Genomic DNA, 26,925 nt, shown 5'->3' on the forward strand with positions numbered 1-26,925 from the left:
TCCTTACTTGTGAGTGACCCATTTCCAGAGCCGAACAGCAACCTGCCCGTCAGCATCAGTGGCAAGAGGTATGGAGTTCCTTTGAAGTGAGAGCCCAGAGCAAAAATGGATGAGCCCAGGACAGTAAGGAAAGAGAAGACAAAGACGCCAACTAAGGAGAGAAAGAGAAAGAGAAACATACATTATATATTTAACATCACAGCTACGGCTGAGGGCAGAAGCTGAAATGTTTAGCCTTAAAAATATTTAGAAATTGCTGTATTACTTGTCTCTCTTCCTTAGAAATTATAGGTTAATATAATCACTCTCAATTGTTTTGCACCACAAGGAGCACCAGAAACTTTTTAAAAAGGGGAAAGAAATAGCCATACTGCTCCGTGAGAAAAAAAATCACTGTTGAGAAATATCTTTATTGGCAAAATCCAACAAAATTGTGCCTCAGGAACCTGTCTATTTCACCTGAGTAAGAGGTAGATCAGAGTTACAGCTGACCTCTGGTTTTTAAAAATGGAGATCAGCCATTGCTTCTCTCTCCCAAAATGCACAGCTAGGGGTATTTAGATACCTGCAACACCTAGGGGCAATCTTATGCAGGTTTAGACCCACCCTGGATACCCCCACCCCGAGAATTGTGGGTTTACCCTAGCATATAGGCCCGCACCCCCAGATCCAGGTTCTCCACATCTAATGCATGCCGTGACCTGAAGAATGAGAGGCAGGTTATTGTTTGATAATGACCAAGGCCCAATGCAACTTGGGGGGGGGGGCGCTAAGGACAGCTCCTGCCCTTTACCCAATCTCTGAAGTGGGGCCTAGTATCTAGTCTCAGAGACATTCAGACAGTACAGAGAATGGCGCTTGGTCTCTCTAAGATCCATCACGCTGTCAGGAAGACATATCCCCTCATCCTTCTCTAGCTCAAGGGGAGTACAGGAATTCTCCCTGATGCTGCACCAACTAGGAAGCTAGGCTGGCTCCCTCCTTGATGGGCTTTCAGAAGCAGGCTAAAACTTTTTTGTTCAAGCAGGCCTTTGGAGAATAATCCAGCCCTCCATCTATGTTAATGTCTTATAATTTTGTTGTGTATTTTTTAATTGTTTATGGTTTTGTTTCCCTCCCCCCCCCCCATGTATATTTTAAACTTTGTAAGGCCGCCTTGAGGCCCAGCATTGGGCAAAAGGCAGGATACAAATAAATATAATAATAATATAATAATAATGCCAAGCTGGTAAGTGCATTTGTGGACCCTTACACCAGAATATTGATATAAGGATTTTTACCTCTTTTTCCCACTTCAAAATGTGGATGGGCAAAGCAGCTAAAACAAATAACGCATAAAGCCAGCAAGAAAATACATGAAAATGAAAATAATCACAATTGCTTTAAAAACAAACAAACAGCAGAGGACAATAAAAAACAATAGACCCAGAAAAAGCCAGGATGAAACAGAATACATCTATTCCACAGGTAATTAAAAAGGAGAGGAAAACGTTTCAGGTAGTGATGGAATAAAACAAAACCCTCCTGGGACAGGGAGTGCTCCATACTGGGTGCCAGAGCAAAAACAATCCTCTTATGCATCCTATCTTACAACCTTAGAAGACAAAGGAATACTCAGAAAGGCCTCACCAGATGTTCACAGAGAGAGGGCAGAAGCGGCGAGGAAGAAAAATAAGCCATACTTAAGTTTCTCTAAACTTACAGCGATTTCCCAGTTTATCAATCAAGAAGCCAGCCACGATCACCACCAGTGCATTACTATGGGGAACAAAAGAAAACACAAGAGGGTTTTAAACAAAAAAAATACGTTTTCTGCTGCCAGATTTCCTCGTCCCCATATATAAAAGAAGGACTCACGTCCAGGCGTAGATGGCGTACAAAAGGTTGTATTCTTCCGGTGTCATCCCCAGGCCTTCCACACACTCCGCGGTTCCGTTATGTCCTGTGCCATTGTGGTGTGTCCCGTTGGGACAGGTTAGATTCTGGATAACAAGGCGGTGTAAAATGGGAGCATGAATTCAAACAAGAACCAAGGCCACAGCTAGACCTATGGTTTATCCTGGGATCATCCAGGGCTCGCCCCTACCTGAGCACTGGATCCCCTGTGTGTCACCTAGATGAACAGGTTTGACCCCTAGATGATCCAGGGATAAACCAAGTAGTCAAAGTGGAGGACATTCTGATTTAGCCAAGCCCAAGATGCCCAACTACCTCGGAAGCTAGTGTTTTACTCCAGTGACCAAGGTATTTTGTAGACGTTTGAGAATCAGAGGCAGGGAGTACATCAGGGGTGCAGACCTTCAGGCTGGATCGGGCCTGCTTGAGGTCCAGGACTGCAGCCAGGGGTAGAGGGGCCTGGACACCCCTAAATTTACTCTGCCCCCCCCCAAATTGTTTACAAACATATAAAAGAGTTTATAATTTTGTCTTTAAAAAGCCTGAAAATCAGGTGGACGCCCCTGCCACGACACAGGCTCTGAACACCAGGCCTGGCCGCGGCTACTCCCTGCTCAAGCCAAGCACCACCACTTGATATGCCTGAGGCGAGGGACAAACACCGCCTTTCTCCAAACTATGTGGAGAAAGGGGTTAAATGGAGAAGGATTTCAATATATAAAATAATACACTGTGGGTTATATGTGCTGAGGTGAATTATTGTCAGAGTGGGTGCTAAATATATAAACTTCAGATGATAAATGCCAAGCAGACACGTGGGATTTTTGTGGTAGTTAAAACAAAATAATTAAATTTTATTTTTAAAAGTTCACAAGCCTTGTTTCAAATTAAAACATTTTAAAACCTTTTTGAAAGTTTTCATCCAATCCTTTCACTCATTCACATACGCGCTTTCCTTTCTCTCACACAATCACTCTTGAGCTTTCTTTATTATCTGTATTGTTTAATATACATCAACTAGGTGCACACTACACTCCAAAGACACCACTCTCTACCCTGAACCTTAAATTTCCCAGCACTTAAGTACTCTAAACACAGAGAGCACTAAAGACTCTAAGAGTACCTAAAAAGTCCCCACAATCCCCTCAGTCCTTCCCTTATATATCACTCCTCCCCCCTCCCAAGACATTCTAACTCCACCCACTGAGGCCAACATTCTAAAAACCACAGACTTACATTTGGGAACTGACTTGTGGGGTGTAACACTGGAACCTTTAGGCTGGCTATGAGCCAGTGGGGGTCCCAATCCAACCTGCCTGGGGTCCCAAGCTGCCCCTCTGGGGCTTCCCCAGGTCCCATTCCTTTTCACCGCTGCCAACCAATTAATAATAATAATAATAACTTTATTTCTTGCCCGCCTCTCCATTTTGATCGAGGCGGGGAACAACAATATATGATAAAATACATAATACTCAATTAAAACATAATATACATTGTTAAAAACATCCTAAAAACATCTTAAAATTCCACTGGATAGGCCTGCCAGAAGAGATCAGTCTTTATAGCTTTCTTGAATGCTAGTAGACTGTTAAGTTGACGAGTCTCCTCCCATTCCACAGTCTGGGAGCAGCAGAAGAAAAGGTCCTCTGTGTAACAGTTGTTAATCTAGTTTTTGCTAGATGAAGTAGATTTGTCCCAGAAGACCTAAGTGTGCGGGGCAGATTGTACGGGAGAAGACGATCCCGCAGGTAGCCTGGACCCAAACCATGTAGGGCTTTAAAGATGATAACCAACACTTTATACTTAGTTCAGAAACTAATTGGCAGCCAGTGAAGAGATTTTAAAACTGGTGTAATGTGGTCACCCCTAGATGTTCCGGTGACCAACCTGGCTGCCATATTTTGAACTAGTTGAAGTTTCCGGACTAGGCACAAAGGTAGCCCTATGTAGAGCGCATTGTAGAAGTCAATGGTGACTTTTTGGCTTTTCCGACTTTTCCTCCGCATTCCTGAAGACTGAAATGCCTTCATTACCGGCAGTAAGAGCTTGAAGCTAGAATAGGCAGATAGTTTGGCTCCGCCCCTTTAGCTCCACCCACCGCTGCCATGTGGCCCCCGGGGAGTTTCTCTCAAATGGAATTTAGTTCTCAGGCTGAAAGAGGTTCAACACTCCTGAAGTAGGAAATGGTGAGTCATCATGTGGTTTTTTGGGGGGGGGATGGGAGAAGAATGATAAAAATATAACTCTTGCCAGAGATCTAAACTGATAATATAAGGGTTCTAACTAGTGCTGGATTCCAATGCTAGTACCCATAAATTGTAAAAAAAAACACACCAAAAAACACCCACCAATTTAGTCTAAAGAAACTGGTGAAATTTTAACCATATGTTAGTTCTGGTTACAGCAAAAATCATTCCAACAAATACCCTTGCTGGTTTAGCTGCAGAACTTGTCAAGATTTGTACTCAGACATGTTTTGCAGCTTGGCTGCAGAGATTCCCCCTTTCCATCTGAACACTTACCCCTTGAAACTGTTCTTGCAAAACACTGGGGATATCAAAGCAGAAGTACGAGCCAAAGGTTAAGAGACAATTGAAGAAAAGCACAAGGAACCTGTAGTAAGCTGCAGAAGGAACAAACCGGTTACTATAGACAAAGGCACGACTGAGGTACTAAAGGTTTCACGTGGCAATTTCCCCCCCAGAATTGTGATTCACAACTGCACTGTGCAAGTGAAGAATTGATGTCAACACCAAACACCCCACAACCGCCTTGCTCACTGACAAATTGTGGTTTTCCTCTCTACCGGACATATGGGAGTACTTTACTGACTTTGTCAAATGCTGCATTATAATGGGATCCTCACTGCCATGTGACTCACTGATATAAAGATGAAGAAATATCACCAAAAGGCACTTTTCATGGGACGTTGCAAAGCGCATGGCTTCTTTTTGCACGTCGGGGTGAGGACAGTAGCTGCAGATTTATTTTGTATTTTTCTTAGATTTTTTCACAATAAATATAGAGAGAAGGGGGTGATCTTATTCTTTGTTTGAATAATTCATCAAGCTGAGATGCAGATTATTAACTCCTCAACCAAATGAATTAAAATCTTGCAATCCAATGGGACCACAATAGCAGTTGTAGCAGATGGCCAGCTTCGGTGAACTATGGGAAAGTGGGGGCTCGAAGCTCAAAGCACAGCAACCCCACTCCTCTAAATTACCCAGTTCATTATTTATTTTATTACTTTTATATACTGCCCCACAGCCGAAGCTCTCTGAGCGGTTCACAAAAGCTAAAAACAGTTAACATTAAAAGTATACAAAATTTAAAAACCATCAGAGACATAAAAACAACAGTATAAAAACAGCAGCAGCCATTTAAACAACAATTCTGGGGTCCGTTAAAAAACAAACTTAGCGTTCAATGCTGTTCAATGCCTGAGTAGGGTGACCATATGAAAAGGAGGACAGGGCTCCTGTATCTTTAACAGCTGTATTGAAAGGGAAATTTCATTTGTATATATGGGGAACCTGGTGAAATTCCCTTTTCATCATACCAGTTAAAGCTGCAGGAGCCCTGCCCTCTTTTAAATCTGGTCACTCTAGTATAGCTCCTGCAGCTTTAACTGTTGTGATGAAGAGGGAATTTCACCAGGTTCTCCATATATACAAATGACACCTGCTGAAATTCCCTTTTCTATGCAACTGTTAAAGATACAGGAGCCCTGTCCTCCTTTTCATATGGTGACCCTATGCCTGAGAGAAGAGGAAAGTCTTGACCTGGCGCCTGAAAGATAACCATGGCACCAGGCGGTCATGTTCAGAGGGGTGGTCAATCTGCCCCAGCCCTTGGGAAATTAAGTGCAGGGGCTTATTTACGAGCCAGGCTTACCAGGGGTGAGCTCTAGGCTCTATATATAAATGCCAGAGGTAGATATGAAAAAAGAGAGCCTCTGAGCATGCAAAGAGGACGCTTCTGAATGAGCATGTGCAAAGGGTCCCTCCCTACTTCAAGAGATGGGATTGGTGGGAGAGAGCATGATTTTCAAGGAAGCTTTAGTCCCGGCACTTCTTGAATTAGGGAGTTAAGCACGGGGCGGGCGGGCGACAGAATACACCTGGAAGGGTTATGGGGGAACGGCTCCTGCCCGTCACGTGACTTAACGGCAGTCACATGACAGGAGCGGCCTGCACTCACCTTTCTCGGCCGCCGCCTCCGCCATGGCTCCAGCTTCAGCTCTAGCTGCCCGCTCGTCGCACACCCAGCGCGAGGCACCTGAATCTCCGCCCCTTCTCTCGACCACGCCCCCTCCTCGCGCAAGGCACCGCCTGGCACCTCCAGACACTAGACTCCGCCCCCTCCCTTTCGCTCTTTGTCTCTCGCTCACGCCGCAAGCTCCGCCTACGGCATCTCTGAGTGACACCGATCGCTTTTGGGGATTGCGAAACCCCACCCCTGACTGATATACATTCTCGGCCACGCCCTCTTCCTCCTGCTTCCTCAGCCTTTCTGGCTCCGCCTCCTGCTCCGCCTCAGTGTTCTCCCACTTGGCCGCGCCCCTGGCACTAAGCCCCGCCTCGGTGCCTGTCAGTCTGCTCCTCTCCCTGCCTCCTCCTCGGAAAACCCCGCCCCTTCGGGCTTGTTCCTTCCCGCTTTACCTGAGGCGCGGGGGAAACAATTGCTTTCTTCTCCTGTGAGGGGGTTGGGAGGAACTGAGGTAAAACTATGCCGGCTGGTCACCCTCAGTCATATTCCAGCCCCCTTTCCCTCAATTTTTATTTTTTTAAAAGCCTCCAACCGTTAAAACAGGCTTTCATTTTTTTAAAAAAGCCTCCAGCTGTTTGGTTTTTATAAAAGCTCTATGAATTTTAGTACGTCCTCAACCAATAAAAATTACGTTAAATGACTTATCTTATGTATCTCTTTTTATCTCAATTTAATTCCACAGCCTTCCCCTCAACAAAACCCGTCCTGTTTTATGTCCTGATGTTGTTCCCCGCCTCGAGCCAGAGGGAGAGGCGGGTAAGAAATAAATAAATTTATTATTATTATTATTATTATTAAACGTACGTTAAAATTTATCCCAATTAAATATTTCTTAGTATGCCTGTTACACAATAAACAACTGTCACAATTATGTACTGCTTTCGTCGCCAGCTGAAGACCTTTTTATTCACTCAGTATTTTAACACTTAATTTTAACTTAAATTTAAATCTTACTGTTTTAACTCTGTATTTTAATCTTATAATCAACTTTGCTGTGTGGTTTTATCCTGGTTGCGCTTTTTATACTGTATTTCGTAATTGTGTTTTTAACCTGTTGGATGTTTTTTGTGGTTTTAATTTTTGTGAACCGCCCAGAGAGCTTCGGCTGTTGGGCGGTATAAAAATGTAATAAATAAATAAATAAATTATGTATTTATTTATTTATTACATTTTTATACCGCCCAACAGCCGAAGCTCTCTGGGCAGTTCACAAAAATTAAAGCCATAATAAAACCACCAACATTTTAAAAACACAAATACAAAATACAGTATAAAAAGCACAACCAGGTTAAAACCACGCAGCAAAAATGGATATAAGATTAAAATACAGAGTTAAAACAGTACAATTTAAATTTAAGTTAAAATTTAGTGTTAAAATACTGAGAGAATAAAAAGGTCTTCAGCTGGTGAGGAAAGGAGTACAGTGTAGGCGCCAGGCGGACCTCTCTGGGGAGGAAAAGATAAGCAGGAAAGATTGAATGAAGGAGGAAAAGGGGAATTACAAGATAAGGAGATGGGGAAACAATGGAGGGGAATTAGGTAATCCTTAATAATCAGTGCTATCCTCCAACGTTTACTCCTCACTATTCATTGTACATTAATGTGAACCAACATCAAAGTGGCACAAAACTGTTATTTTCTCAGTAACAGTGTAACCCAGCTTTCCCTGCTAACATCTCTTTTTTAAAAATTACTATATTTTTTTACTATCCCTCCACTCAATGAGTACTTGAGGCGATGAGCAAATAAATAAAATCAAATCACATTTTCAGTACATTCCAACTGGTCTGCAACTGGAAAAAGTGTGCACGCACATACGCAGTAGTGTTTCTGTTGTTATTGTGAGTGCTGCAACGTAACAGGAACCTATTGGGCAGTGCCCATGACATCATTAGCGACAATTGCCCCAATTCTTTCCCAAACCCATGTCACTATCTGATTTCTAAAAATAGTTTTATTCAATTTTTTTATTTCTATGTTTAAAAATTCTTTAGAGTATGAGCACTTTCTCACTCTACCACTCAAATGCAGGAACGCTCATTTATCTCTCACTGAAAGTGGCAAACACAAGCATGGTTCTCTCCCTGTCCTTTCTATTGCTGTGTCATTTCATTAAACTCTTTTTGTTGCCTTCACACCCCGTTCCCCAAATGTATTTAATGCCATGGAGGTTATGTGATCTCTCCCTCATCAGGACATAAGAGCCATGGTGGATCAGACCAAGGGCATATCTAGTCCAGCAGTCTGTTCACACAGTGGCCAACCAGGAACCTACAAGCAGTATATGGGTGCAACAGCACCCTCCCACCCATGTTCCCCAGAAATGGCTGTATATAGGCTTACTGCCTCTGATACTGGAGGTAGCACATTGCCATCAGGTCTAGTAGCCATTGATAGCCATCTTCTCCAGGAATTTATCCAACCCCCTTTCAACATCATCTAAATTAGTGGCCATCACTATCTTGTGCTAGTGAATTCCACAGTTTAACTATGCGCTGTGTGAAGAAGTACTTCCTTTTATCTGTCCTGAATCTCCCACCAATCAGCTTCATGGGAATGACCCTGTTGAGTTCTAGTATTATGGGAGAAGGAGAAAAATGACTCCCTTTCCACATTCCCCACACCATGCATAATTTTGTATACCTCTATCATGTCTCCTCTCAGCCTCCTTTTTTCCAAGCTCACCAGTCCCAGCATTTGTAACCTTCCCTCATTATATTTCTGTACTGCCCAATATTTGAAGTTATCTGGCTTAGGTGATGTGTATGTTTGGTAATATGTGATGTTTGTCGCTGATGGTGTATGATTTTAATAATAATAATAATAATAATAATAATAATAAGTAGTGCAAATTAATCAGGCCCTTTAAATGAAAGAAACAGGGCTCAGTTATGTGTGAAACTTTTTTTTAACTTGTAAGTGGGGGCGGGGGAACAGACATGTTAATATTCTGCTAGCTAGATTGATTTCCCAAAAACGTCTTCACTGTGTTTGCCTATCTTTATCACTGGAAATTCTCCATGCTCTGATATGGCTTTCTCCTCGAGATGGATGCAGTTTCAGTGATTTGCTGTTTCATTCTGGCCTGATGACTCACGCTACACATCCCTGGGCCGAGTGGACTCAGCCAGGCTTAGAGGAGGAGGAGGAGGAGGAGGAGAAACAGTTGCAAGTATAATTGCTTCTCCCCCTGTCATTTCATGCATCACAACTCACAATAAGGAGAGCTCTAACTGGATTCTGTCACCGCTCTGCCTTCTGCATCTGTATTGTAGCTTGTACCCACACAAGCCTGTTTAAAAAACTGTGTAGAACTACACATCAAGAGGGAAACACGAGATTCCCAACTGGATGATTTCTTCATAAATCAATCGGCAGGTGTGGGGGACAACGCTCTTGCAGGCAAAAATCTACTTCCCATAAGTGCTGTTGCCGTGAGGCTCAGATAATTTCATATCTACCAGCAAGGCAGGGGAGCTGTCCAGCAAGGCAAGAACCCACAAAAGTTTGCTGAGACAGCAAGGGAGCTGTCCAGCCAAGTAGTTAGGAGTTTGAGGGAACAGAGCAACATGTGATTAGAAGTGCTGCAGGAGCAAGATCCAGGAGGCAACTGAAGGGTCTTGCCATTAGTTCCACCCCTTCCTGATGCACTGCAGGGAGCAGTCTTTATGACCAGATCATCAGAATGATCTGGTCATAAACTTCACTTTGGAAGAAATGCTAGACTATTGTGTAACACACAGAATGATGTCCCTCCATGAAATTACTGCAGGCTTAAAATAATGGTGGTTTATATCTTAACTTAACATACTGCTAAATATTAATGCTGGAGATTGTTAATGAATTTCTAAGAAAACTCAAGTGTACTTGACAGAAAGTGGTGTATTCTATGACCAAAAGTAATGCATTCTATAATGTATTTTATTCTACTTCCCCATTCTCCCTGCAAGTCAAATTTCTGGATGAAGTTGGGATAGATGGACCACTAGAATCTAGTGACAAGACGGATTTGGTATAAACCTATGTGGTCCCTTTCTACCAGGCTACCATCTTATGTTCCTAAGGGTACAGTGCTTAGGGAGTTAACTTAAACCTTTTTTAATAATAATAATAATTTAACACATTTTAAATTTTACCCAAGGAGCAGAGGGTGACATAAATGTACGGTAGTTATTCCATGCTTTCCTCACAAGAAACCAGTGAGGAAGGTTAGGCTGGGTACTGCTGACTTTTCTATGGCCACCTTGTGAACACCCACACTAAGGAGGAGTCCAAACCCAGGAGTCCCCCAGTCCAAGTTGAAAATTCCATCTTAAACCACATTGGATCATGTATACACATGTGCAAGCAAGTGCCAGGCTTTTCCCCTCCCAGCTCAGATTACATTATTTATTCTAGTCCATGGTCTGAAGGAAACAATGCAGCCACCTAGCTAAAGCTAAACAAGTCCCATTTGAGGGAGTTCCTGGTTGGGGGACTGACTGAAACTTTATTTATGCTGTCTTGAGTTCCATTGTGAATAGAAGGTGGAATATAAATGTAACTCAAAATGAACAAGTTTTGCAGGTTTTCAAATCCTACAAAAACCCACAAAGCCTGTTTAGTAGATGCAAAAGTCTGATGAGCTTACACATCAGGAGCAGTGAGCCATTCTTCAAATCCCCTTTTAGATTTCTGGGAAAGCGGGGGCATCCACTCTTGCCTCCCTTCAGCCTTGTATTGATTTATAATTTCACCAGGCTGCAGAGTAGAGGGAGATCTTGGCCTTCACCAGGCCAATCCCATAGGCTCTGCTGAGAGCCCAGCTCCATTGGGCTCTTCCTTTCCCTCAGCTGTCATCTAGCAGCAGCCATTGTAAGAACATAGTAACTTTAAGAACATGTGCCTCTGATAGCCCTTTCCTTTTCTACCCCTATCTCTATTTCTTTTTCTGTTGTGTCTTTTAGCTTTTATTTATTTATTTATTGCATTTCTATACCACCCAACAGCCGAAGCTCTCTGGGTGGTTGACAGAAATTAAAACCACGAAGTGCAACCTAAAGTATAAAACTTAAACCTCAATATAAAAAACAATATAAAAGTACAATCAGAATAAAAACAAGCAACCATGCAGAGATTTAAGATACAAATTTAAAATACAGATTTAAAACAGCAAAGCTAAAAGGCTAAGATTATAAAATGTTAAAATACTGGGAAAATAAAAAGGTGCCGAAAAGAGTATAATGTAGGTGCTAGGGGAACCTCATTCCACAGCCGGGGTACTACAGCAGAGAAGACCCTCCTCCTGGTAGCCTACAGACTGAGTCTTATGTAAGGCATTCTGGGAGTCTTTTCAGCTGAAGAGTGGGTTAAAAATGCTTTAAAAGTTATATAGTTATCCCATAACATGCATTATTAGGCAATATCTGGGATATTGAAGCACACCTAGAAGAGCAACTGTGATACAGTCAGGTCACAGTAGAATTCTTAATATTTTCTCTCTTTGGTTAGTACATTTATTTCTCCTGAAGGAAATTAGTGGAGGTGAAAATTCTTTCAGTAAAAGCACAAAAAGGAATATATAAGCAAATGGAAAACAGAATTAATCAAGGCCTTTGTAGCACCGGGGTTGGGTATGGTGATAATTAGCACAATACAATATTGGCACAGGAAAATCTCCTGTAATAGTTATAGGTAGCTCAGCTGGTGTTACTGAAGCACTCCCATGGGGTTTCCTAGTTTGCTAAGACCAGGAGGGGCATGCTACGTGGTGTTCTATAAAAGAAAGGTCAAGGAAAAGCCTTTATAATAACAGCCACAAGCAGAATAAAGATTTGTAACAAATCCTCTATAACTATAACACATTGTCAGTTCATTGATCCTGTATTATGGCTGAGCTGAAGGCAGCTGTAGAGCAGTACCTAAGAGTCCTGCTAGGAGTATGAGCTCAGAAAGATAATACCTTGCTAAGCAATTTCCCAGCTTGCACAGGAATTCTTTAGCCCTTCATTTTGAGAATAGCCAATGGCCAGCCTGATGGGTAGAGTCACACCGGTACCCTGGAATCCTTCAGCACCAGCAGGGGCTCCCCCTACAGGGCAGCTGTGTACAAGAATTCCCCATTCTAGCCCTGGTTGCTCCTGACATCCTATCCATTGCTGCACTCACAACTATGTGGACTAAATCATATAAGGGCCCCTGCGCAACTAGCGGTGTTGCACCAGGACAAAATGCACTGGCAAAATGCATGAGGAGCTTTCAAACTGGGTTGAACATGACGGGTAGCAGCAACATAGCAATGGCACATTGCTACACACAGCGGAGGCTGGAGGCTCCAATTTCGGTGGGGCTGTGAATCTATCTTGGGTTCCAATCGGAGCCGTCCAGAACTCTAAATGAGCTCTCAAGGTGCTGAATGCTATCCCCAAAATACATTCAGCATCTTGGCTAGGTCCTTTAGAGTTCCACTAGCTAAATGGGAAATAGCCCCTCTCTTTACACAATGCGTTATCCAGACAATCAACCCTCCTGTCAAAATAGTGCATTCTGGCAGTCTTATGGGAATGTGAACTTTTGTTCAATCCTGGGTCAGGCCACAGATGCATTATTTTAGCTCCCAAAATTGACCTCTCCATGGGGAGGGACCATATCTCACTAGTAGAACATATAGAGAAGGTCCCATATTCAGTCTCTGGGATCACCAGGTAGGGCTGGGAAAAGTCCTGCCTGAAATCCTAGAGAGCTGCTGCCAGTCAGTGCCGACAATACTGGGCTAGATGGTGCAAGGGTCTAACAATATAAGGCAGCTTCTTATGTTCTTATCTGATGCTGGTACCTAGTGGTTAAAAATATTTTTCCTACTGAGTCCAGAGGTGCGCTATTTCAGAACCTTCCATTTCCTTTCTTCGCATACACATACACATTTGTGTACACATTTTGTACTTTCATTTGCCATGTCCATTTTGAGCACTTGAGAAAAGCAAGAAATAAACCCTACCACATCTCCTTTAAAATAGATCTAATAAGGAAACAGCCAAGTAATGTTTTGACGTCTAAACAGGCGAGGCCTCAGAAATCCATTCTACAGAGAACTTGATGGATTCATCCACAGCCTTGAACAAACAGTTTTTTACAGCTCTATTATAGCCAACAAAAAGATCTCCCTTGCGGGTTCTTGCAGGCTTTTGGCTCCCTCTTAATTCGTTTCTCCCTCCTCAGAATGCTGAAGCTCACATTACAACTCTACCCAAATCTTCCTAATGCCTCATTGATTAGCCATTAGGGAGGCTGTGGGGGATGGGTTATATTGCCTGGCCCTTGACATACAGATGATTTTAACGTCATTTCTTTCTAGAGAAGGTATTGAGAATCTCTCAGCTGATCCTCTCTCTTTTTTATTGTCTGCTCTGCAGGGCTTTTTGTTTATTTGCTTGCTCGCTTCTTCTTCATCTCTCCCCCCACCCCGCCCCGCCCCGTTAATTAATACGAATGATAAATATAGTGAGTGCACTTTATAAATCTCTATGAGTTTAGAACTACACAGTACCTGGGCAAATATGTGTTTCCAAATGCACGTTTGCTAAGGAAATATGAATACCAGAGAAATTCCCTGTAGCACCATGATGGTGCTATATAAATAAATAAATAAATAAATAAATAAATAAATAATAATAATAGAAAACCAGAGGAGGGAAGTGTGCTTAACCCTTCCTGCACCTGTTGGTTCTCCCCCTGCCCCTCAACGTTTCCCCCTCAGCTAGGCTTATTTCAGGTTTCTGATCCCAAGTGGGGAGGAGGAAAGAATTAAAAGCAACCAGGGGGACATTTTCCTTGAGAGAATTGGGCAATGGGGGAAAGATTAAACACCCTCCACCTAACAATTATTTCCTAAATGTCCCCACTTTGCCTTGTAAAGGAAATATGGGTTTAACTTTAGGAACTCTGTTTTCCTCCCTTGTAACCTTTGTAAATCTAGTCAGTCACTACTAGGAGGAACTGGAGGAAGAGGAAGATAATATTTTAAGCCATGTTCTAGGGTACAAAACCTTCTCAAGGTGGTTCACAAGCTAAAAACACCATCACCACAATAATAAACATATTTAATAAAAGCAAGTGACAATAGTAAAACAGTTCTAACCCTTATGACAATCCTGTAAAAGCAAGTCAATATTATTATCCCCACACCTTTGCAGGTAGAGAGTCAGTTTTGACTGGTTCTGACTGAAGCCCAAAATGAATTTATAGCCCCACTGGAATCAGAGCCACCAGCCTCCCCTGCCTTCGAGATTCCTTCCTCCTCATAACATTTTATGGTTCTGTGATCTCCAGCATTTATAAGTGCTCTTATTAATTGTTTAATATTTTAAAATAAAGTCCGCTAATTTTAATAAATTCTAGTTAATCAGAGGTACTTCTTTTGTTAATTACAGTCTATCCATGGTTATTCAAGAAGTATTTTCACTGATTTTAATGCATCTCACTCCTAAGTGTATATTGCATAGCATTGCAGCCTTAACTAATTGGTCTAATCCATGAATTAACTTTACACTTTGTAAATCATGTGTAGTTTATGTGCCATGGACTTATAGTTTATGGAGGTGACTTTGGTGAGCTAATCGAAAATTGTATCTTATTTCAAATGCAAGTCCTTTTAAAAAATGATCAATTTCATATATAGAATTTTAAAGTTGTTTTTCCACACACTGTGTCTCATTTGCAGCATAGTAAATGGAGCTTTGGGATATTGTAACATAATGATAATACATTATTCAGGAACAGAGTTTTATTTATTTTATTTATTTCAAATAAGAGTGTTGTAGTATAGATTGGGACCTATGCTTTGCAATCCAGATTACAAATGCCTTATAATACCGAATCCATATAGTCATTATTAGACCACCTCAAAGATCACTCCTCCCCCAATGTGCAAGCTTCCAAGATCGCTTCATTGGGGAGGGGGGCTACTCAGGCCTGTAGCCAGCTTAAAAATGGGGGTGGGGTGGGGGAAGTGGCTGGGCAGTTCATCTAGTTGCAGGCCTTTTAAACACAAAATTGTAAATTGTTTTTAATTATGGGATTGTAAAAAAATTAGGGGGCAGAGAAAATGTAGCGGTGGTGTTATTAATAATACTGCATATGTCTAGGTGCACATGGTTCAGGAAAATGTAATAATGAAAGCAACTTCCATATTGCAGAGGGAAAGAAATAGGCTTATGGGAGACCAGGATTGTAACATCTTGCTTGATGAAGAGATCTGGGGATCTCAAAAACTTGCACATTTTGGAGTGATCTTTCGAACTGGCTTAGTAATGGTATTGCGCTAATAGAGATTTTGTGGTGGGTGGGATATTGTAATAATACCACACATCTCTAGGCACACAGGGTTCGGGAAAGTGTAGTAATGAAAGCAACTTCCATATTGGGGAGGGAAAGAAATGGGCCTATGGGAGACCCGGATTGTAACATCTTGCTTGATGAAGAGATCCGGAGATCTCAAAAACAGGTGATCTTTTGGGGTGATCTTTCGAATTGGCTAAATAAAGGCATTGCACTAATATGGAGTTAGAAATTTTTCCTAAGGGCAATGTGGCTGCCTTTGGTTTCTTGGGGGTATGTGTGATAGTGTTTCTAATAATAATCTCTAGGCGCACACATTCAGGAAAGCATAGTTATGAAAACAATTTCCACATTGGGGAGGGAAAGGGATGCGCACACCAAGACTCACTTGTAACATCTTGCTTGATGAAGAAGAGACCTGGAGATCTCGAAAGCTTGCGCGTTTGGGGGTGATCTTTCGAATTGGCTTAATAAAAGTATTGCACCAGTATGGGTTTGCGTGTGTGGGGGGGGGGGGGTCAGGGTATTTCTAATAATCCCGCACATCCCTAGGCGAGCACACTGTTCAGGAAAGCGTAGTGATGACAGCAACTTCCATATTGGGGAGGGAAAGGATGCGCACAGGGGAGAGCCGCTTGTAACGCTCTCCCCCCCCCCTGCACTCCCGCACGCTGTCCTCCCTCCTTCCAGGCAAGCGTCTCCTGCTGCCCGCAGCGTCCGTGGTGCTGGTGCGCCTGTGCGCGCAAGGCAGGCAGAGAGAGGCGACGCCGGCAACGGGAGTGGCCAGTGGCGCAGGGCGAGCGGGGGTGGGCAGAGCCGGGCGGCAGCCGAGCGCTGGGGAAGGCGGACACCGGAGCAGCAGCAGCAGCATCGCCGCCGCCGCCGCCATCCATCTTCTGCGAGCAGGTGCCGCGGCGGGAGCGCATCGGTCGCCGCCGCCGCCACGATGTTGGAGATCCAGCTGGACGATGGCGGCGTGGGGGGCTACCCGGGCGACGACTACTGCTCGGGCTCGGTGATGTCGGAGCGGGTGTCGGGCCTGGCCAACAGCATCTACCGCGAGTTCGAGCGCCTCATCCACTGCTACGACGAGGAGGTGGTCAAGGAGCTGATGCCGCTGGTGGTGACCGTGTTGGAGAACCTCGACTCGGTGCTGACCGACAACCAGGAGCACGAGGTGGAGCTGGAGCTGCTGCGCGAGGACAACGAGCAGTTGCTCACCCAGTACGAGCGCGAGAAGGCGCTGCGCAAGCAGGCCGAGGAGGTGAGGGGAGCGGAGACCCCCCCCCCCGGCGCAGGCCCAGGCGCCGGCGGGAGGGGAGCCGCGGGGAGGCCCTGGCGTGCAACCGGGGCGCAGTGGGGGGCCAGGCCAGCAGCAGGAGGAAGGCCGCGGCAGCCCTCTTACTCCAGAGTAGGCCCATAGGCAAGACGTGGGTTGAGGTGGTGCATTGGGATGCAGCGATGGGTCAGGCAAGCAGCCGGGAGCAGGCCGCGGCAGCCCTCTTACTATAGAGTAGGCCCATAGGCAAGAGGTGGGTTGCGGTGGTGCATTGGGATGCAGCGATGGGCCAGGCAAGCAGCCGGGAGCAGGCCGCGGCAGCCCTCTTACTATAGAGTAGGCCCATAGGCAAGAGGTGGGTTGCAGTGGTGCACCAATCTGGGCTGAACTGCTTTTTCTGAAGCTCAACCCTCGGTGGATTGCAACCTTGGATTCGTCATCATTGTCATCTGTTAATAGGGTGTATTATTATTATTTATTATTGTTGTTATTATTCTCTTTCATGGGTCTCCCAGTGATTTTCTGCCCAAGGCATGGCTTAGAAACCACATATACCTAGTTCCAGCAAGCCTACAGGATGAAATACCGACCTAGATCATTCGCTGGGCCCGAAAATCCATGAAAGGGTACCAGGGTACCAGAGTGGGCGTTAAAAAGAAAAGAAGAAAAAAGCAGGCGAAAAGGATGGGAGCCTCCCATCAAAATGTGGGTCTTGCCCCTAAACCCAATCTTTTGTGAACGTTACACCACAGTGATGGTGAAAGTCCTCATCACATATCCCTAGATTATAACAGGCTTTTGAAAACAAATGGCAATCCCATCCAGAGTGGTAGGGGTGGAGTGAGGTGAAGTGGAAATCCGATGAATGAGCGGCGGCACGGTGGGAATAAATCCTGTAGTGCACTGCGGACTCCTTTGCTGTTTTAATCTGGGTTCCCCTCACAACCTCTCCCCCAAGTTGGTAACCTTCATCCCCTACTCATCCCACAAATTTCACCATCTACCCTACTACCTGGGGCTTCAACCCAATTTGAGTCCCCATCATCTGGATCCATTTTTCTTGCCTCCTTGCTCCTTCTATGATAATAACTGCATCCACCCAAATGCTCATTCCATCAGCCTTGGCAACTAGCCAGATCAGTGCTCCTAGGCCTGAGGAAGTCCTTTTACTAGATTTCTCTCCTTCCTTCCATGTATTGCTGATCACTCTATGGCTCAGCCTGGAGGCCCATCAATTGCTCCCCCCCTCTCTCTAGGTTTCCATTTCCATTTCCATTTCCAGACATTCAGTTTGCCCTCTGGACTCTTCTCCCCTCTCTCTTCCATCCACCCACCTTCTTGGCCTGGTGAAAGAAGAGAAGAGGAGATCTGTGATGTCTAGAGCTGGGGGGCAAGGGGCGTTCCCCCCCCCCAAGTGCCAGCTTCTACCATATTTTCTTGCCACCATTGTGTGGCATTTGTAAACACGAGAAGAGGAGCAGAGTGCTGCAGCTGTTTTATTGGTCATGGCAGGATGGGCAGAAGGTAGATCCGAGATCTGTTGGTAGATCTCTGTGGTTTGCAGCACATCTGCAAGGGTTTCTGATCCTCCCCCCTTTTCAGAAAAGTCACTTCGCAAAGGTGCCCCTCTCTCTAAGGTTGCTGAAAAAAGAGAGGGTTTGTGTGGGGGAGCGGTTGTGTGAAACGGGTTGTGAGCTAAGTTCTAGTACAGAAAATAATTTCAAGACAAAGCATGTGTTCAGACTTACCCCGGTTCTTACTTTGAAGTCTAGTCTGCCACACCTACTCACCCACCCTGAGCCACTATTTTGCATCTATTTGGATCCAGTTGGTGGATTTCAGGGTTCTAGTAAAAACAACAACACAAGGTCAATCCCACAAGCTTGAAGTCTGCCCATCCTTGGTCTATGAGATCTGGATGTACTGGTAGATCTCTGGGTGTCTTGTAGTAGATCAGCAAAGATTTATGATTTGCAGTTGTTTAACAGTAGCAATAAAATGACCCTTTTCCCCTGCTGCCCTAAATTGTACCATTGAAACGATGAAAGTGTGGGATAACCAGGTGTGGATTTTTGTGTTGTGGGGTTGTGAGCTCCACTCAAGTTCTGTTGCTCAAAGCCCATTCTTGAGCCCTGGATTTAAATTTTTTAAGTGCACATCTTTTGCATCTGCTTATGCTTTGTGGATTTTGGAGGTTCTAGTAAAAGAAGAAGAGTAGATCCCCAAAGCCTAAAGTCTGACCACTGCTGGGCCATGGTGTGTAGGGCAGGTGAATTGGACCAGAGACCTCTAGGTCCTCCCATCTGTCCCTTAGTTTTACCATTTGGTTCTTTATCTCTATGGCTCAGAGTTGTTGGTTTCATTATTTTAGAACACTGTGCTGGCAGGGATGTTGGGAGTTGCAGTCCAACACTGTAGTCTGGACGCTGGTTATCAGGAAGGCTGTTTTAGACAAACGTATTTTCATTGTTGCTATCTGGTGAGGCCCAGTGGCGCTGAGGGCACAGGAATATTTTGGGCTGAGGATACAGCCATGCTGGAGTGGTTCATTCTTTTCTTTTCACGTCATCATCCTTTGATGTCCCTTTCACTTAAATCAATTGGCTCAGGTCGTTCTTTCTGGTCCCTTGGGCTCCTGACGCCCGGGTCCCACGTCATAGCCCTTACCTGGCGGCACAGCTAGGAACAAGATTGGCAGCCATGAACCGATGCACGAGAGGCTTGGAAGAGAATGAGGACACGCAAATGGTTCCGTGACATCTTTCTCTAAAAGCGCTTTTGCCGTTAATGCTCTCTGCCAGCCAGTTAATCGCAAGCATATTTATATGATTCCTCTTAAGCTTGCCTAAATTAGAAACAAGCCATCAAATTTCTCCTCCTTCCCCGCAGAATGGCATCCTTTAATATTTTTGATGGTTCTAATGTTGCTTTTCCATTGGAGGAGAGGTCATAAAGTATTAGGGATATGATTCTGCCAAAACTAAACTCAGTGGAACATCTTGCTACGCATGCTGAGATTGTGCTGTTAAAGTCCCACTGATTTCAGTAGGGAAAAATTGGATGAGTACTTAACATTACAGTCCTATTCAGAAGGAAGCCCCTCAGAGTTCAGCAGTCCTTGCTCACAAGTAAGTGGGTTAGGCTTGCAGCCTAACTCCTCCTGTTAAAACCATTGGGAAGTAAATGCGCTGAGGTTTGGCTGCATCACGGCCCAAGCATCTTTAACCTTAGAAAAGAGGTGGTTAAAGATTAACAAGTTACTGCTCAAGCGTATGAAATGAATGGACGTAGAAAGCTGATGTTTACTTGTTAGCAAGTATGTTTAACCTCTCTTCATCTGTACAATTTTCTGCCCAAAGGAATGGACAATGGTAGCAGAAATATACAACACGCAGACATACACACATGGATTGCCTACTTACACTAGCAGTAGTGCTTCAGGGACTTCAGCACTTGTCTTTGTTATCCACTACTACTTGATCCTTTTTTTTAAAGGCGAATCCAGGGATTTATTTATTATTTTATTTAATGAATGTATTATATTTTAATCTGCTCAATAACCAACGTTCTCTGGGTGGATTACAACATACAGACATGCACATCGCATTTGTGGAAGATGGTTCATGTCCGATAGTAAATCAGTAGCTTTTATCCAATGGAGAGAGGGTGTATCATCTTTTACCAGAGCTGTTCCAGAAGATTAAACTGTCAGAACTGATTGACTGGGGAAGAAGAAACTCTGTTAGCTGGCATCCTTCTTTGCTGATACATCCTATGCATACTGTTTGTCCCTGTAGCCCAGTATTGTCAGCTCTGCCTATGAGCTGCTCTCTGTGGTCTCAGGTAGAAAGAAGTCTTTCTTATTACGATTTGTTAAATCTGTTTTGCCCATGTTTGGCAGATTGTCAGGCATCTTTCTTTCCGTTCCCCTCGCATTGACGGAATTGCATTTCTTAAAAGGCTCTTTAAGTGATGTGCAAGAACGTCAATCCACATTCACAACTGTGCAAGTGCAGATATCCGCAAATCCCCCTCCCCAAAAGTAAAAAGAAAATGGTCTGCAAGTCTGCGGAATTCACGCAGCTCGGAAAAAAGCCGGTCCGCTGTGGAATCCACACATCTGATCCATAGAAATCCGAAATCATTTGAACCTGTTGCAGATTTTTTCAATCCCTCTGCTGTCACCTGATCCTAGCTGGAGATGACAGAGACAGAACCTGGGACCTTCTGCAGGTGAAATGTTTGCTCTGCCACTGAGTGCTGGTCCTTCCCCAAGTAGAAATTTGTAACTTGTTGGCCATCGTGACTTGCAAAGGAGAATCTGTCCAATGTTGAGGCTTCTGCAGTAAAGTTATTTTTTTCTTTTTAGAGCCATACTCTTATTCGTAGACATCCGTCCTGCAGACAGCTTTGGGAGGGACGACCCATTTCCAATTCCTAAGTAGCATCAGATTGATTAGGTATGCGGATGGCCAAACCCTCCAGATTTTTCCATTTGGTTACTTTGCCATTTTTCTTTGCATGCTATTAACCTTGCGTTTTCCTTGCCCGGCTGATGCCAGACTCTTCTTGGCAAACACGCCGCCCTTATTCTTTCTGTAGGATTCTTTGTAGTGAAATGAGAACCCTCCCAGTTGTGAAAATCTTAACTCAGCCCGTGAAAAATCCTCGTAGTGTGACTTCAGGGCAGTGTATTCAGGCTTCTCTTTCCTTGCTTCCTTGTTTGAAATCTTTGACTCTGTGTGTGTGTCAGTCATCCTATTCTTTAGAGAATAGATGACTGACACACACACACACAGATAAAGTTTATGATTGGGGTTTGCAACAAAATGTTGCAGGGTGGAATGCTCTTGCTGCCAGCCAGTCTGCCATACCCTTTTCAAGGATATTCAATTCCATTTCTGTCCTCCCTCAACAGACACCCAGGCCAGATCTACACCAAGCAGGATATAGCACCATGAAAGTGGTATGAAAGCAGTATATAAGGGGCAGGAGCTACGCTACTACTTTATTGAAGTTGCACTGACAACTGTTGGGGCCCATTGACACATACCATCTACTGCTTTCATACTTCTTTCATAGTACTATATCCTGCTTGGTGTAGATCTGACCCCACTGGTTTGTGGTCATTTACAATGCTCAGTCGCCATTGGGCTCCTTTGGATCTCTTTGGGTTTTTTTCTTCAATTTTTTTTAATATACTTTTGCAAACATTTGGGTTCCCCAAAGCCTGCTAATATCCCCCTCTTGTGTATGGGTGGTACTGTTTTCCATACATATGGATTGGTACTCAGCAAATTTGTTTCTTATTAGTATATAGCCATATTCCCCAATTTGGTACTTTCCAGATGTTTTCATCTACAACTCCCAAGTTTTTTTTTACCATTGTCCATGATGACTGGGGCTGATGGGAGTTGAAGTCCCATCTGGAGGGCACCAGGTTGGGGAAGGCTGGGAGATAGCGTGAAGTCATGCATGACATGGAGAATGGAGGTAGAGAGAAATTGTTCTCTCTTTCCCATTATGGTAGAACTTGGGGGTCATCCAGTAGAGTTGATGGGCAATCAATTCAGGACCGACAAAAGAAAGTACCACCACAACCAAACACAGCCTGGTGTTCTCCAGATGTGTTGGATACTGCCTCTTCTGAAATGAACTTATCTGGACATCATGATCAACATCTGAGCCTTCCTCCGAGTGCCACCTCCAAGCAAGGGAGAGGGCCTTCTCAGTGGTGGCTCCCGACTGAGTCCTGCCTGGCGTCAACACTGTCATCTTTTTGGCACCAGGGTAAGACTGCCTTCTAGTCCTAGGCATTTAATGGCATATCATGGACCATTTATGTCAACTGTCTTGAACAGGGCTAAGTCTTGAAATTGTTTATTGAAATTGTTTTGAGCTATTTAAACGGTTTTCAGTTTTGCATGTTAAAATTTTTATACTGTGATCCCATTTAGGCAACATGCTAAGCCACCGTGGTTAAGCATTTTGGGCTAAACATTATGGCTTAGCGTGTCGTGTGAACCATGTCTTAGCATGTCATGTGAACCATTCCTAACCATGATGGCTACATAATCATGGTTTAAACATGCTCACAAACCATTTACTGCAAAAGGGTTAGCGGCCTAACCATGGCTTAGCATGTTGTCTGAACAGCCCCTGAATTTTATTATAATGGATCTGTGGTTTCTAATTTTTGTGTAGTATTGTGAACCGCCCATCATAGCTCAGTGTGATAGAGGACATGTTTTGCATGCGGAAGGTTCCAGGTTTGATCCCCGGCTCCTCCAAGTTGGGCAAATCCTCCTTGAAACCCTGGAGAGCTGCTGCCAGTCATTGTTGACAATACTGGGCTAAATGGACCAATGGTCTGACTCTGTATAAGGCAGCTTCTTATGTTCCTATGTTGGCTGGGGATGATGGGAACTGAAATCTTAAGACACCTAGAAAGTATCAGGTTAGGGAAGGTCATCTTTATATATATATAAAAAGGGGGGATAGGTGGGATTTCTTGTTTGTATTATTATCGATAAGACCAGAAAAATCAGGGCAATAAGCTGTATCTTTGTCTTAGAATCCAGGATTTTACTGCATATGTCAGTGGGAGTCTTGTGGGGATCGAACTGAGGTCAAACAATCAATGAAGCTTTCTGGAGTTGTTGTTATACTTGCTGACTTAGAAGCTGGGAAGAGAAAGCTGAACAGCAATATATGTGTAAAGTGACCCTATGGAAAGGAGGAACCAACTGTATCTTTAACAGTTGCATAGGAAAGGGAATTTCAGCAGGTGTCATTTGTATGCAGGCAGCACCTGGTGAAATGCCCCCTTCATCACAATAGTTAAAGCTGCAGGAGCCCTGCCCTCTTTTGTATCTGGTCACTCTAACCTGGGGGGCTTTTGCACGCAAAGCATGTGTGTTGCCATTAAGCTACCGTCTTCCCCTGTGGGGTCTCCTTCAAACTTTTTCCCACCCCCCATTGTGGACGTTTCCCACCTACCCCCATGTATGAAATTCCTGAAGCTATCAGCTCTGAGAATGCCTCTCTGTGCTATCCGTGCTGGTACGGGGCCCACGAGGCCCCTTCTCCAGAGGATGCTCTCTTCTGCCCGTAAACGTGTCTCAAAAGGGCTTTAGTGGTGCCTTTCTGCTCTTCAATTATTTATTTGCACTTTACTCAGTTTGCCTCTGCTGTTGTTGCTTCCTGGCTTTGGCCGTGTGCATTAGACACCAAGGTATACGGTCGGGATTTCAAAAAAATACAATACCCCAAAGAGAGTAATGCTTAAACTCTCAGATGAGCGCTGCACAGTCCTATCTGTGTCTCCTCAAAAGCAGGTTATGCTGTGGGCATTGTGACTTTCTCCCAGAGAAGTGGGGCCCTCCAAATGTTTTTGACTTTGGCTCCCAACAGCCTTAGCCTTCCAGCAGGCAGGGGTGATGGGAGTTGTGGTCCCAAACATCTGGAGGGTGCAAGGTTCGGGAATGCTGTGGTGTAGGATTACAACCTTAAAGTTGGTTTGACCCTGACTTTAGTGTAATCCCAGTGAGGTCTATAGCAGCATGCTAGCGAAAGTAACGATTTGCAGGACACTCTGACGCATGTGAACTTGAGTAAGTCCCAGTGTATTCAAGTTAACTCAAGATTCAGGAGAAAGAACTATGATTGGATCTTATTCTGTTCATTTTGGTAATTTAAAGAACCACAGTTTTGATTAGAGGAGTGATACTGGTGCTGTGTGTGTTTAACATTTTTTTTAACATAGTATTTTTCTGAAGGGGGGGGGGGTGATACAACTGCCTCTATTGTGCCTGTCTCCCCCACCCCTGTATTCCAATTCTGCATCCCTGCATCACAAATATTTCTGCTCTCAGACTCCAGTTTTGCAAGATTTGTTCCTTGCTTTGCTCTCCGTGGGTCGGGAAGCGTCGGCTATTGGGCGGTATAAAAATGTAATAAATAAATAAATAAAAAATAAGCACAAAGGGCAAATCTTTACAAACGTTAATGGGCCATTTTAATATCCTAATGCTTGCAGCGTGTAGGAACGGGATACACATTTTAAAGTAAAATAAAAACAAGGTTGCCTCTCCTATTTTATGATCTCTAGTCCAGTCTTCCTCAAACTGGTGCCCTCCCCATAAGAGGCTGCCTTATATTGAATCAGACCATTGCTCCGTCTTGGACTTTATAGGGCTTGATTTCCAGATTGCTTGCAAACCTGGCCATCATCCTCTGGGTGTGTTCCAATTTGTCAAGCCATGGTGCCCAGAGTGAGACACAATGATCCAGATGTGGCCTGCCTGGTGCAGAATCAAGTGGAATTATTGCTTCTCGTGATCTGGGAACGATGCTTCTGTTAATGCAGCTTACAATGGCTTTAGCCTTTTTAGCAGCTGCACCACGCTGCTGGCTTGAGTCCAGCATGCAGCTGGCATGTTGTTTGCGGTTTCACGTGCGAGTATAGCAACGAGAAAAACAACAGCAGGTATTTAAAAAGAAGTTAAATGTAAGGGTTTGACGCAGTGTGTCAAATGGCAAATTCAGTAAGGCCGGTCAGAATAAAACTGGCATTCATGTTAAAAAGTTTGTGATTTTGATTCAGTGAAGGTTTCTGATTGCAGTCAGTAGGCCATAACATCTCACTTGAAGGTGCAGCTGAAAAAAGACTGCAGGTGAAATGAAGCTGATAAAGACGACAAGTAAGATGAAGCTGTTTTGAATTGCTGGTTTAACGTGTTATATTTAATTTTGCTATGGTTTTTGAGGGCTTGGGCTTTTTGCTATCAGAATTGAGGCAAATAGTGTTTAAAACACCATTGCGCATGTGCTTGCACCTGAAAATGTACCAAGAATTTGCGTCTGAAGCCAGTGGATTAAGCTAGTGTCCTTGGAAAGTTGAGCGGTATGGAGATAAGATTTGGGAGCTCTTTGTGTCCTTTGGAATAAAGGCTGGGACATCCCATCTCTGCTGCTGCCTCTTTGGCTCTGGGGAAGTGGTTCGGCTTCAGTTTCTCATCTTCAGAATGGGAATAATAACCAAAGCTGGTGGAGGAAATCAAATCACAACCCTGCACCAAAAATAAGTCCTTGGTGCGTGTGAAATAAGCTGTGTACGCAAATTAATATAGCATATTTGTATTAGTTTGCTTATTTGGTATAATTTATTATCCTGCTATTAGTGCCAGGTTGGAGGGGTAAGAAGCAGTATAGTCTATTAATTTATTTTACTCATGAAATGTAAGCGTGCACACACACACACACACACTCAAGGTTCCTTCTATGTCCTGGACCACTTGAGCAACTCTTTAAGGATATTTTGCCTCCTTAAAAGTCCCACCTTCCTTCTTTTACCTTCCCTGTCCCAAAAACATGGGGTTTAGACTGTAGACGTGGGGCGAGTGACACACCAAACACTTTAGGTTTAACACAACAGTTTTACTAATATGTAAAAATGAGAAAATTACAATTAAAGGTATTTAGTCAATAGAGCTGAGTGATACAAAGGGCATTAAAAAGAAATAAAAGTTGCAAAAATGCAAATTCTTTTACCCTAAGCTGCACCTAGACTTCTTCAGGCTGATTCTTTCTGCTCCTTTCTCATGCTCTGCCCTTTTCATGCTCTGCCCTGGCTGGCTCTCTCCCTCTTTTATACCCTCTTCCCCCAAAACAGAAAGTCCTGTTTCAACCGGAAGAAATGAAACTTAACTCAGGAATTGAAACTTAATTGGGAGAATGGAACTTAACCAGGGAAATGAAACTTAACCGGAGAAATGGAACTACTCAGGGATACCCTCTCCCAACAGAAAACCCCAGGCCTGATCTTACTATCTTCCCTCTGCAGGCCTCAAAACTTCACATGCAGACACAAACACACACTTTTCTAGCCTGTGGCAGCTCATGATAACATATCTAAAACCATCCAGCAAAGAGTGCAGTAAAACAATTATGTCAATTTTAAAATGATTTAAAACAATTGAAAGTCCATTAAAATAACCAGCAGAGGTTCAAAAAGCAATTTAAAGTGTGTCAAAGGCTTCTCAGAATTCAAAGATCTGATTAATGCCAGAAAGGAGCTAGGCAAAGATTCTGATCTGAAGGGCCTAGTTTAGCCTTCCCCAACTTGGGTAAGTGTGAGGACTGCAGCTTGCATCATCCACATC

The 26,925-nt window shown here is 43.8% G+C and overlaps 2 protein-coding genes across 14 annotated transcripts in view; one reads left to right on the forward strand and one right to left on the reverse strand.

The window, feature by feature from the left end:
- Positions 1 to 26,925, reverse strand: part of LOC134409982 (major facilitator superfamily domain-containing protein 1-like) — a 319,448-nt gene that overhangs the window by 15,752 nt on the left and 276,771 nt on the right. The window contains exons 2-6 of the mRNA XM_063143013.1: positions 6,100 to 6,144; positions 4,419 to 4,519; positions 1,858 to 1,982; positions 1,703 to 1,758; positions 8 to 151 (exon numbers count right to left, since the gene is read on the reverse strand). Of these exons, the coding sequence (XP_062999083.1) occupies positions 8 to 151; positions 1,703 to 1,758; positions 1,858 to 1,982; positions 4,419 to 4,519; positions 6,100 to 6,124 (451 nt within the window). The 5' untranslated portion in view covers positions 6,125 to 6,144. The remainder of the gene's footprint in view (positions 1 to 7; positions 152 to 1,702; positions 1,759 to 1,857; positions 1,983 to 4,418; positions 4,520 to 6,099; positions 6,145 to 26,925) is intronic.
- MAPK8IP3 (mitogen-activated protein kinase 8 interacting protein 3) overlaps positions 16,378 to 26,925 on the forward strand; it is a 72,350-nt gene continuing 61,802 nt past the window's right edge. For all 13 annotated transcript variants that reach the window (XM_063143602.1, XM_063143604.1, XM_063143603.1 and 10 more), the window contains exon 1: positions 16,378 to 16,747. In XM_063143602.1, coding sequence (XP_062999672.1) covers positions 16,430 to 16,747 — 318 coding nt within the window. In that variant the 5' untranslated portion in view covers positions 16,378 to 16,429. The remainder of the gene's footprint in view (positions 16,748 to 26,925) is intronic.

Source organism: Elgaria multicarinata, chromosome 17, assembly GCF_023053635.1.
Source record: "Elgaria multicarinata webbii isolate HBS135686 ecotype San Diego chromosome 17, rElgMul1.1.pri, whole genome shotgun sequence".
Lineage (NCBI taxonomy): Eukaryota > Metazoa > Chordata > Lepidosauria > Squamata > Anguidae > Elgaria > Elgaria multicarinata.